The 12,313-nt window shown below is 39.7% G+C and overlaps 1 protein-coding gene across 1 annotated transcript; it reads left to right on the forward strand.

Annotated features, from left to right (window-relative positions):
* The first annotated feature begins 7,086 nt into the window (after window positions 1–7,086).
* On the forward strand, window positions 7,087–8,377 carry LOC117556041 (C-X-C motif chemokine 2-like). The gene is made up of 4 exons (XM_034231182.1): window positions 7,087–7,293; window positions 7,446–7,557; window positions 7,790–7,867; window positions 8,044–8,377. The coding sequence occupies exons 1-4, from the start codon at window positions 7,230–7,232 to the stop codon at window positions 8,114–8,116; spliced, it is 327 nt and encodes a 108-aa protein (XP_034087073.1). The 5' UTR covers window positions 7,087–7,229; the 3' UTR covers window positions 8,117–8,377.
* The last annotated feature ends 3,936 nt before the right edge of the window (window positions 8,378–12,313 follow it).

Genomic DNA, 12,313 nt, shown 5'->3' on the forward strand with positions numbered 1-12,313 from the left:
CAAATGGTGCTGTTATCTGTGTTTTCTTGCATGTGTGAATCCTTGGAAAATGAAGTCCCAGCTCGGCTCTGCTGGTGCCGAGGCGCTGGAGTTTCTATGGTAACTGTCGTGGGTTCCTACTCTGGTAAACACATTTACAGGCTGAGCAAAGAGGATAACGCTGAACGTTAACATGAAAGATGCAGGTCAGCTGGCCTGCGTGGCCACTTAATGTCACAATGGAAAACAAATTGAAGGTGTAATAATGAGCTTACATGAATGCAATTACATATTTTAATTATATTAGATTCTTAATATGTATTTGTAATGTAGTTGTAAGAAGAAAGAAATATTGTCTTTGTCTATGATTATTGAGAATTTGTTCTCTTCAGCAAAGGTTCAGCCAGACACAACACAAAGCAACTCTTGGCTGAAGTTTTCAAACCTAAACACTAGAGGGCAGGCTTAGAAAATGATCACACATTATAATAACCAAAATCAAAAACGTATATCTGTCTAATTAGTTTGGTTTTATTTACCAGGTTTGTATGTTTATGACTGAGATGTTAAACATTTGTACAGCACTGTGTCTCTCCAGAGACAATGTGCATGCTCCATTAACTGAACTGTTTGGTTTGGAGCTGCTTTTTCTGAGGGTAATCCAGAGCTAACCGTTACATCGTTACTGGAAAGTGATCCTTCTGCTGCGGCGGTATCAAATAACACAACAACATTTGGTATAATGTTACTTCTAAGATCAGACAAGTAATGCTATCTTGCTTCCATTCTTCCATTTCATCAAATTTGTAGGATGAAAAAGTCTATGCCTAACTGAAACCTGCTGCTGCTGAGCATTGTGACACAGTTTTGAATCATATTGAGCAAGAAATATCACTCAAATAATATTCAAACAAACTTTGTTGGACTTAAAATTAGGCAAAACGTATTGATGTTGTTTTGCCCAAAGGCAGTTTTCTTTTGTCTACTTATGGATTATTATAAACATTTTGGGTGCTCAATGCAAGGTTTGACCACCAAGTAACAATGAAGCTGAAATGTGGGCCTGTTTACAACCTGAATATTTGTTTTTTTTATTCATGGGACTTTGATGGTCCATGTTCATAGATCTCAGCATTGTTTTGGGTTGAATACACTGTCATTTGCATCATAACCAATTGCACTGACGGCCAAAACTATAAGCGTATGAGTTGTGATGAACCAAGAGTACTATTCAAACACTATGCAGTTTTGAACAAATGGAAGACATGTCGTGAGATATAGGGGAAACATACAAGCTGAAACGTCTAGTGAGAGAATAACACTCCTCTCACAGGAACACAGTCTTTCGGGGGCTGGAAACTTTCGAAGAGTCCCGTGCGGTCACATCAACTAACAAATATCTCTCTCTTTTCACACTTACCTCACCAAAGACATAGAGACATAGTGTTACCAGAATGATAGTTTGCCAAGACAGGCGGTGCTATGACAGTTTGTACACTACCTAAAAAATACATTTCCAAAGACTTTTAAAGTAATATTAAAACATTTTTCTTTTCAGGCAAAATATTACTATTTATTACATGGCTTAGTTGAATACTCGATTCTGATTGGTCAATTCAGAACACGTGACACGTTGTTAATACCGAACAGACAGACCGCTGTCAAGGACTTATTGACCGTTGTTAAGGACGCTCACATCTTCAGAAAGAAGTCCGGTCGATTTAACTGTATACCGTTGGGCCGAAAAGCAAACTGCATGCATGCATGCAAACTGCATGCATGCACCTTCATGCCGATCTAGATCCCTCCGCTTCGCGTCGGGCTCCTGATCAGCCTGTCGGTGTTCTTTTCCCCATAATGACCGCGTTGCTGCACATTATCCCTTACATAGAAGTCTCTATTTGAACAGACTAATATGGGGCCTTTGACAAAAAAGAAATTGTCTAAACTATGCTCAACCACACTTTGAACCTCACAAAGGAAGTATAGTCAAAATATCAAACAAAACTCATGTGTACCCTTTTGACTCACAGCCTGAGGCCACAGGTCACTTTCGACGAAGAGTTGAGCCGGAATTTAAAGTCTGGTGGTATCCTCTTTATATCAGATGTACAAAGGTAAAAAGTGGATGTGTGTTGGAAAATACATTTACTTATATTCTTTACCCAAAGAAAATGTTATGGTACATGTCCTTTATTTGAGTATCTCAATGTTATGCTACTATATACTTCTACTTCCTTCAGATTGAAACATAGGCTACTTTTACTCCATTATATGACATCTAAAGTATAATGCTAGTAACAATAAAAAAGAAAAAGATGATAGACACTTTCTTCAAGATTGATTCAGTGATTGAACCAGCAGTTAAACCTATTGCTCTTGGCTTGTGACACCTTACAAAAATTAGTGAGATTGTTCTGTAGAATGAGTTATTCTACTGTTGATCATTTGAGTAAGGTTTGCTGTTAATATTTCTGTACTTTGGCTTCAGTGGTTTGCTTTTTTTAATTATTGACATTTACTACTTTTAACATAGTTGGAATATAGTACTTCTTTCCACAACTGATTTAGTTCTTGATTTATTTGTAAGAAATCCCACATCTCGCTTTCACACTTATTCTCTGCCGATCACTGTTTAATTGAAATGAGAAGTGCAACCACTCCAGACTGTATACCAAGAGTCTGCAGAGGAAGAGACTCTGCTGACGTTTTCAGTTCCTGTCTCTTCATTCCTACACAGGGTAACACTTCTTTGTGGTCTTTGCTTTTTGTTAAAGAGCTGCATCTCTTCACAAAAAGGAAATGTGAATTATTAAAGATAGCTGTGGTCGGTATTTCCCCCGAACAAACATTTACCCCCTACACAGCTAATAGGGCATACAAAAAAATATTTTCCGTGAACCATGCTGGTCATAGGCTTCTGTCACTGAAATCTGTGTTCCAGTCACCCCCCTTTTTGTTCCAGTGCATTTATATGTAGGCACAAGCTGTGCTTTACTGATGTGAGCTGGTGCACTTTCTGGTCCCTCATAAGTAAAACACATGAAATATTAACTGAAGGGATATGTAAAGAATGCAGGCCTGCTAAGTGCATCTGTCAGAAGGGAAATTGCGTTTATCAGAGTGTGGCAGCTGAACCACTGCAAACTAGTGCGTTATAACAAATCAGAGAAGGGTTTGATACGACTCACATGTTTCTACACACATTTTTTTGTTGGCGATTTAATTGGTGTCATGAGCAGAGGTGGGCGAAGTACTCAGATCTTATACTTGAGTAAGAGTAGAAGTACCAGAGTGTAATACTATGTTACAGTAAAAGTCCTTAATTCAAAATGTTACTCAAGTAAAGTACAAAAGTATTGGCATCTAAATACTTAAAGTACAAAGTAAAAGTACATTCTGCAGATTTGACCATTTCAGAATAATATATATGATGTGTTTTTATTTCAATTATTGATCATTAAAGTGTTCTCAAAGCTGGTAAAGGTGCAGCTAGTTTTAATGACTCAGTATACTGCAGGGTAGCTTGTGAATTTACTCCAGGTGTTACTAAAGTCTTATTTAAGTGTTGATAATATTTCACATCATTAATCCAAATCGGCAAAGTTACTAAAGGTATTCAATTAATGTAGTGGAGTAAAAGTGCACGATTTACCTCTAAATTGTAGTAGGGTAGAAGTAAGTAACAAAAAATTGAAATACTCAAGTAAAGGGTAAGTCCCTCAAAATTGTTCTTAAGTACAGTACTTGAGTAAATCTACTTAGTTACTTCCCACCTCTGGTCATGAGGTTTCCTCTGTTAAAGTAGTTTCAGAGAAATCACATTTGCTGACCACTGTGGTTCTCCATCCGGTTCTCTGTAACTTATGTAGAAATAGATGAAAGTCCCTTTCACTGCTTGTCAGGGAAGACCCATGAGTCTTAAATTAGCAGTCTTAAGTGTGCTTTGACAGATGTCTAATAAATTCAACAGACCCAGTGTCTTTTATCTAGGTTAAAGAAATATACAGGAGTCTGGCCGAAAATTCAGCAAAACACTTTTTTTTTTTAAACTCAACTTTAAATCCATTGTGTAAAATCAATTCAGGTTTATTACCTAACCAGCCCCGTCTATAACGATGTTATGCTACATTTTAGGATTGTCATCAATTTCACATTGATTATCTTAATAAATGAATCGTCACGCTCTCAGGGTCGGTTCACCCAGATTAAAAATAATATATTTTATCTCCGCTTCTCCGTCCCGCGGGCCCACCACCTACGGGAAACAGCGATGGGGTCGGGTGCGCTGCCAGAAGGGTGGCAGTGAAAGCGGAGGGTCTCGACGGACCAGACCCGGGCGACAGAAGCTGGCTTTGGGGACGTTGGCCTCCGCCAGGGCTGCGCTTTGTCACCAATCCTGTTTGTAATATACATGGATCGGATTTCGAGGCGTAGTCATGGGGGAGGGGGTCTGCAGTTCGGTGGACTAAGGATTGCACCACTGCTTCTTGCAGATGATGTGGTTCTAATGGCTTCATCGGTCTGCGACCTTCAGCAAACACTGGATCGGTTCGCAACCGAGTGTGAAGCGGCTGGGATGAGGATCAGCACCTCCAAATCTGAGGCCATGGTTCTCAGCAGGAAACCGATGGACTGTCCACTCCAAGTAGGGAATGAGTCTTACCCCAAGTGAAGGAGTTCAAGTATCTCAGGGTCTTGTTCTCGAGTGAGGGAACAATGGAGCGTGAGATGGGCCGGAGAATTGGAGCAGCGGGAGCGGTACTGCAGTCGCTTTACCGCACCGTTGTGACGAAAAGGGAGCTGAGCCAGAAGGCAAAGCTCTCTGTCTACCGGGCCATTTTCGTTCCTACCCTCACCTATGGTCATGAAGGATGGGTCATGACCGAAAGAACGAGATTGCGGATACAAGCGGCCGAGATGGGTTTTCTCCGCAGGGTGGCTGGTGTCTCCCTTAGGGATAAGGTGAGAAGTTCGGTCATCAGGGAGGGACTCGGAGTTGAGCCGCTCCTCCTTCGCATCGAAAGGAGCCAGTTGAGGTGGTTCGGGCACCAAGTTAGGATGCCACCTGGGCGCCTCCCTAGGGAGGTGTTCCAGGCACGTCCAGCTGGGAAGAGACCAAGGGGTAGACCTAGGACCAGGTGGAGGGATTATATCTCTTCGCTGGCCTGGGAGCGCCTTGGGATCCCCCAGTCAGAGCTGGTTGATGTCGCCAGGGAAAAGAAAGTTTGGGGCTCTCTGCTGGAACTGCTGGAACTGCTACCCCCGCGTATTACTATTTTATCTTACCTCGAGAGGCAGATGATTCTGATGTTACTTAACAAGGTTTTGAGATATCAATCTCTGAGACTTCTGCCCTCAGCCGCAACGTAGATAGAGACCTCGAAACATGGGCAAGTAAAACCAAAACTAGCCACATGGCTAGAAACCAGAAAGAAAAGTGTCTCATATTTATTCATTTCTGTAGTTTACTGAACCAACCCTATAAAACATGCCTGTTTTTTGAAAGTTTGTATTTTGGGTGCCTCGTCCTGGGCCTTGCTTTTATCAGTAAGGCAGTTCAGCACGTCACCTCTTTTGCTTTTATGGTATTTTCTCATTCTTTTTAAAGCACATGTGATTTATAATACTTGTCATTACAAATGGTATAGAGCATTACAGAAAAGCTTTTCATAATAATGAAAGGGCGGGAGTGGTTCAGTCTGTAGGGGATTGGACTTTGGACCGAACGGTTGCCGGTTCACGCCCCCGATCGGACCAATTAATACGCAGTGTGGACTGGTACTGGAGAGGGGCCAGTTCACCTCTTGAGCAAGGCACCTAACCCCCAACTGCTCACTGGCGCCGGCTAGACTGGCTGCCTCCGCTCTGACCTCTCAACTGCATGTGCATGTGTGCATATGACTGTGTGTATATGTGCATGACCTGTATAAAAACGCGTGTGTGTGTGTACGACAGAGTGGAAACTGAATTTCCCCCTCGGGGATTAATAAAGGTGCATCTTCTCTTCTTAATCTCACTGTTGTTCACACTTCCATTAAATCTCTCTGGTCAAATTACAGAAGGAAAGATGTCAAGAATTAGGGAAGGAAACAAAGTTGTGATGGGATTTCATTTTCAACAAAAAGTGAAAGAGGACATAAAACTGACAGTAAGAGAATGCTTTCCTCTGAAACCAAGAACTTCTTTGTAAACATGTGACCTTATGGGGGGCGTATCATATACTATCTATTTTTACTTTAACATCGAAAAACTGAAGTGAACATTAAAAGGAAATTAATATCAGCGTCCATCAGATATTACTTATAATAGTAGTATTCCCTCCACAAATGTCATGACAGTGTAACTACCACGCAGCTACAGTGGAAAGAAACTATTGAAACTTGCATTTTCGTCTGAGCAAGGTGTTAACCACTGATGCACACGTACAAAATCAGACGATGCAGAGACTAACCCACACTCTGTGTTGCTTAATGTAAAAGACCACGCAAATCTCAAGCAACTTGATTTAAATTGTGTCCATACATTTTTTTTACCAATTCTGTTAGTAATTTATGTTTTGGAAAGTAAAACGTGATTTTGTATAAATCAAAAAATATTTGACCTGAGCTTGGTGTTAAATGTAATTTGCAAATAAGAACAAGTGGCAAATAAGATACAGGTGAACCGTTGCCTTCATTTACTAAGATATTATATATGATTCTTTTTTATTACTCATCTGTTTGGATCTTTGTTCTTCATGGCATCAAAAAGAGATAGTGTTCAAAATGTTTAAAAATATTTGTTGATGGATCGTACAGCAATGATATTGTGAGTTTGATTTCAAAGTTTGGTTGAATATGAGTGTTTACAGATCCAACAAGTTACACTTTTAATATTCCTATTATAACACCTGATGTTAAAAAGTATACCTTAAAATCTCAAATTCATTATATTAAAGTAATATGACCACGGGTGGTAGGCGAGGGGAATAAGTGAGGTTTTGTTTGTAGTTTTGAAGTTTCACTTTCCAGCCTGGTAGAAATTCCCCTGGTCACAGGAAGTATGATGAGGTAAGGAAGTGAAAAGAGTATTTAAGAGGGACCCTCAGCCTCTACCTCTTCACAGTCCTCCTGTCAACAAACAGTGCTCTCTCAGACTCTGGCTAACATCTCTAGCTGCACTTGTTACTGCTCGTTCTATCATCTTCACAGCAAGAATCAAGATTTGTTCTAGCACTAGTGTCTTCTCGACCAAAAAGGAAAGCAACAATGTCCGGCATCATGAAAGTGTTTCTGCTCCTGGCTGTCATCGTCTGCATCACTGAAGCCCAACGTAAGTGTTTGTACTATATCAGCATTTACAACTCTAACAAAGAAAATGTCAGGTGTTTAATATACTTTTGTATACGTCTCGGTAACTGTTAGATGAAATATGTGCACTGAAAACAAATTGTAATTCAATTAAATCCTTGTCTTTTTCTGTAGGTCATCAATCAGGAGGCTGTCTGTGTCAACGTGTCAGGAGTCAAATACGCTCAAAAGTAAAGGACATCCAAATCTACCCGGCAACCACGTTCTGTGCCAAAGTGGAGATTGTGTAAGTTACAGTAAAATGGTTTATTAATTGCTATTAGGACAATGTATCTCCCTGGCACCAATAAAACCTAGAAATTCACTTTAATTTAGATGGTTAGAGTTTAGCCTCAGTTGGGTGGAACATTATAATGCACTTCTAGTTATCTGCCTAATGATTTATGAATATTTGTTTATTTAAATTATTTGCTTAAAATGTGTTTTTAACGTGAGGTGTCCTCTGTCCATTTCAACAGTGTCACCGACAGAAGGGGAGCTCGCTTCTGCCTGGACCCCGAGTTGGCGGCAGTCCAGAGAGTCATGGCTTCCATCATGTAAGTATACCAGACATCAATCCAAGCCTTACCTTCAAATACACTCACCATCCAATTACAACGTTTACTCTGTCAGTGATTCTCTATATTTGATGGAACAGTAATGAGTGATGTGATGCCTTCTTCTCCACACTTGTGTATCTTATGTTTCCTTCTGGTTTTGTTTTGATTTATAGAAAAGCCAGAACCACAGCCAGACCAGCTGCGCTCACTTCCAGCCCAGACAGCACCAACACAGCTAGCCTCTAATTCTTCAACTCCTGGGATCAAAAAGAAGCTAAAATGACCTCTGACCCCGTTTGAAAATGCACCTTCAAGGAATGTAGATGTGAACTGAATGAAACTGTTTGTCTATTTATCCTCTATTTATACTCATGTGCACTGTAGTATAGCTCTGTTATTTTTTTACATGTCTTTTATTCGTTTTTGTAAATTAATGTATGTGTTGAACCAAGTCCTTTGCCTTTTGGTAATTTCAGTGTTTTTCTAAATAAATATAAAATCAATGGAGCATTGAGTGCTTGTTTTCTGTTCAAAGTCTGATAATGTTGTGTCAACAAACACTGCTACCTTGTGGTTCAGGGCTGCCAATGCAAGATGTTAAGTACATGTGTCAGGTCATGTGTCCTGTGATCCCATGCTAGCTTTTACAAATATTAGAGGGAGTTACTCTCTAAGAAGTTTTCTAGATATGATTAATATGGCTAACATATGCAACAGATAGCATGAGGACACCGAAGCTGCATGGCGATTACAGGAGGTAAACTGTCAACACCATGTGCTCCCGCTCAATTCAGCAAAACACATTTTCAAAGAAATAAACTTTAAATCCAGTGTGTAAACTCACTTCAGGTTTATTACCTGAGAACCATCGTTGTCTACTGTATAATGATGTTATGCTAAGTTTTAGGATTGTCTCATCAATTTCACATTGATTATCCCTCAATGATCCCCATCCCCAGAGAGTTCAGTACAAGATCCTCCTGATGACATACAAAGCCCTCCATAACCTGGCCCCATCCTACCTGACTGACCTCCTCCACAGACACACTCCCACTCGCTCCCTCCGCTCTGCTGCTGCCAACCTCCTGCCCCCCCGTACCAACCTCAAGTCCTGGGGCGACAGAGCCTTCTCCATTGCTGCACCCACCCTCTGGAACTCACTACCCCAATCCATCAAAGACTCTTCCTCCCTCACCGCATTAAAAAACATCACTCAAAACACACCTGTTCAACACTGCATTCAACCACTGACTACCCCCCCCCCCCCTATTTTCTGTTTTTGTTTATCTCTTTTTGTATTTTTCTTTGTTTTTTCTTCTCTGTCAAAGCGTCTTTGAGTTTTTAGAAAAGCGCTATACAAGTCTCATGTATTATTATCATTATTATTATTATCTTAAAAAATGCTGTTGTGTCTCATCAAATGTGTTAGTTATGTTTATGTATTTTGTCTGTCATTTCCTGTTTTATTTTGTATTCACCTCTTGTCTTTCATTTCAGGCCCTGGTTGCGTTCGGATAGTTTAAAAATCAGCTCCTAAATTCTAACCCTATCTCCTATTCCTTGACCTCTGAGTGAAACGTCACGGGGTTAAGGGATAGTGGATAGGAGAATTCAAAAGGATTTAGGAGAAGAGATTAGTGTTAGTGTTAGATAGTGTTTAGAGAATCCGAATGCACTTTCACTATCCGACGTGTTTATGATGCGCCAGCGGACGTCATTTTGTGCGTCTGCTGCTGTGGGGAAACTACAGTTTTCTATAGCGGACTACAACATGGATGTTCAATAAGAACTACGGACTACTGTGAACTCATCTAGAGACTCTGCACCGTGCTCTGACGCTGTTGTTTTATGCTTTATGAACGGGGACAACAGAGAAACATATTCTTCATGACCAAAGTTGGAATTGAAATAAAAAAGGAAAGTGAAACTTATGCTCGTCACCCTCTCCCTCCGGTCCACATTAATACAAATGATCCCAATACGTATGATTGTATGAACTATGAAAATATCTTAAAATAAATACAAATGTATTTATTATAAACCTTAGTCCTTACCATCTATCACTGTGTACATCACCATTCAAACATCTTTTAAAAGTTGAACAAACCCCACATAGCTCAGTGAAATGTTGACTTTATTTGATCATTTCAGTAAAAACTAACGTTCATATTTCTCTTTGATTATAATACTGATGAACGTTCAAAACAAAGCACTTTGGCAACTTACCACATACGTTTTAAAAAGCTTAATAAGCACCGTAACTTTCATGATATAATTTCTCCGTCATAATCGGTTGTTTCCGTGAACGGCCGACTGTTGTGTGACGTCAAATGCTGCGGCTGCAAGGCATTGTGGGGCAGCATTTTCTCCTCTCCTTTCGGTTAGGGAGGTCCAGTGATTCCTAAGCTAAAGGAGGTTAAAGGAAGTTTGAAACCTCCTTTCCTATCATTCTAGAGAATTCGAACGGCACTTATCATGGCTGCCACTGAGGGACTTCCGGGTCATTTCACTCCGTTAGGAAGGTTCCTAAGCTAAATGGACTATTCGACTGCAGCCCCTGTTTTCTTCCTCCCCTTGTGTGTTTTTCACTCATCAGTGTCTGCCCCACCCCTGATTGTTTCCACCTGTTCCCACTCACCTCATGTTTAAATAGTCTCTCCACTGTCCTGTGTCAGTTCGTCTTGTTTGTTTCCCCGAATGGTCGTGCCAAGCCTCAGCTCTGAAATAATTGCTTTTCACTCATGTCAGATTTTGTTATGTTTGTTTTGTTAGGCTTAAGTTTTTATTAAGTCCTCTTTTTGTTACGCTAGTTTTCTACCTCCGTGTGAGCGCTTTTTGTTATTTCCACTACCTACTCTGTTAAGAGGGATTACCTGATCTGTTAAAAATAAATACACTTTTTTATTTCATTCAAGACTTTGTCTCTGGGTCGTGTATTTGGGTTCATCAGTTTGTGTCGAGGTCCTGACAAATGCATTGTCACCACGCTCTCAGGGTCGGTTCACCCAGATTCAAAATAATATATTTTATCTTACCTCGAGAGGTTTCAGCCAGGCAGATGATTCTGATGTTACTTACCAAGGTTTTGAGATATCAATCTCTGAGACTTCTGCCCTCAGCCGCAACGTAGATAGAGATCTCGAAACATGGGCAAGTAAAACCAAAACTAGAAATCTAGACATGGCTAGAAACCAGAAAGAAAAGTGTGTCGTATTTATTAATTTCTGTAGTTTACTGAACCAACCCTATAAAACATGCCTGTTTTTTTAAAGTTCATATTTGGGTGCCTCGTCCTGGGCCCTGCTTGTATCAGTAAGGCAGTTCAGCACGTCACCTTCTTTTGCTTTTATGGTATTTTCTCATTATTTTTAAAGCACATGTGATTTATAATACTTGTCATTACAAATGGTATAGAGCATTACAGAAAAGCTTTTCATAATAATCTCACTGTTGTTCACACTTTAATTCAATCTCTCTGGTCAAATTACAGAAGGAAAGAGAAAGATGTCAAGAATTAGGGAAGGAAACAGAGTTGTGATGGGATTTCATTTTCAACAAAAAGTGAAAGAGGACATAAAACTGACAGTAAGAGAATGCTTTCCTCTGAAACCAAGCACTTCTTTGTAAACATGTGGCCTTATGGGGGCGTATCATATACTATCTATTTTTACTTTAACATCGAAAAACTGAAGTGAACATTAAAAGGAAATTAATATCAGCGTCCATCAGATATTACTTATAATAGTAGTATTCCCTCCACAAATGTCATGACAGTGTAACTACCACGCAGCTACAGTGGAAAGAAACTATTGAAACTTGCATTTTCGTCTGAGCAAGGTGTTAACCACTGATGCGCAGCACACGTACAAAATCAGACGATGCAGAGACTAACCCACACACTGTGTTACAAATATTCAATGTCTTTTTTGTGAGATTATGGAATTCTATTTCACAAGACATTCAGTAGAGTTTAATTGCTTTATTTGTTTTATATGAAATAATTGTATGCAGCCAATTTACTTATATGCATTCTTTAGGAAGACAAACATAACCCTTACTAGCAATGTACTCATTTGACCTGAGCTTGGTGTATGTAATTTGCATATGAGAACAAGTGGCAAATAAGATACAGGTGAACCGTTGCCTTCATTTACTAAGATATTATATATGATTGTTTTTTATTACTCATCTGTTTGCATCTTTGTTCTTCATGGCATCAAAAAGAGATAGTGTTCAAAATGTTTAAAAATATTTGTTAATGGGTCATACAGCAATGATATTGTGAGTTTGATTTTAAAGTTTGGTTAGATATGAGTGTTTACAGATCCAACAAGTTACACTTTTTAGATTCCTATTATAACACATGATGTTAAAATGTATACCTCAACATCTCAAATTCATTACATTAAAGTAATATGAGCACGGGTGGTAGGCGAGGGCCGT

This window comes from Gymnodraco acuticeps, unplaced genomic scaffold, assembly GCF_902827175.1.
Source record: "Gymnodraco acuticeps unplaced genomic scaffold, fGymAcu1.1, whole genome shotgun sequence".
NCBI classification, from domain to species: domain Eukaryota; kingdom Metazoa; phylum Chordata; class Actinopteri; order Perciformes; family Bathydraconidae; genus Gymnodraco; species Gymnodraco acuticeps.

Coding starts and splice junctions, on each gene's coding strand:
- LOC117556041 (XM_034231182.1), top strand. CDS start 7,230: ATGTCCGGCATCATGAAAGTGTTTCTGCTCCTGGCTGTCATCGTCTGC. Junction 7,294..7,445: donor CTGCATCACTGAAGCCCAAC/GTAAGTGTTTGT, acceptor CTTTTTCTGTAG/GTCATCAATCAGGAGGCTGT. Junction 7,558..7,789: donor TGTGCCAAAGTGGAGATTGT/GTAAGTTACAGT, acceptor CCATTTCAACAG/TGTCACCGACAGAAGGGGAG.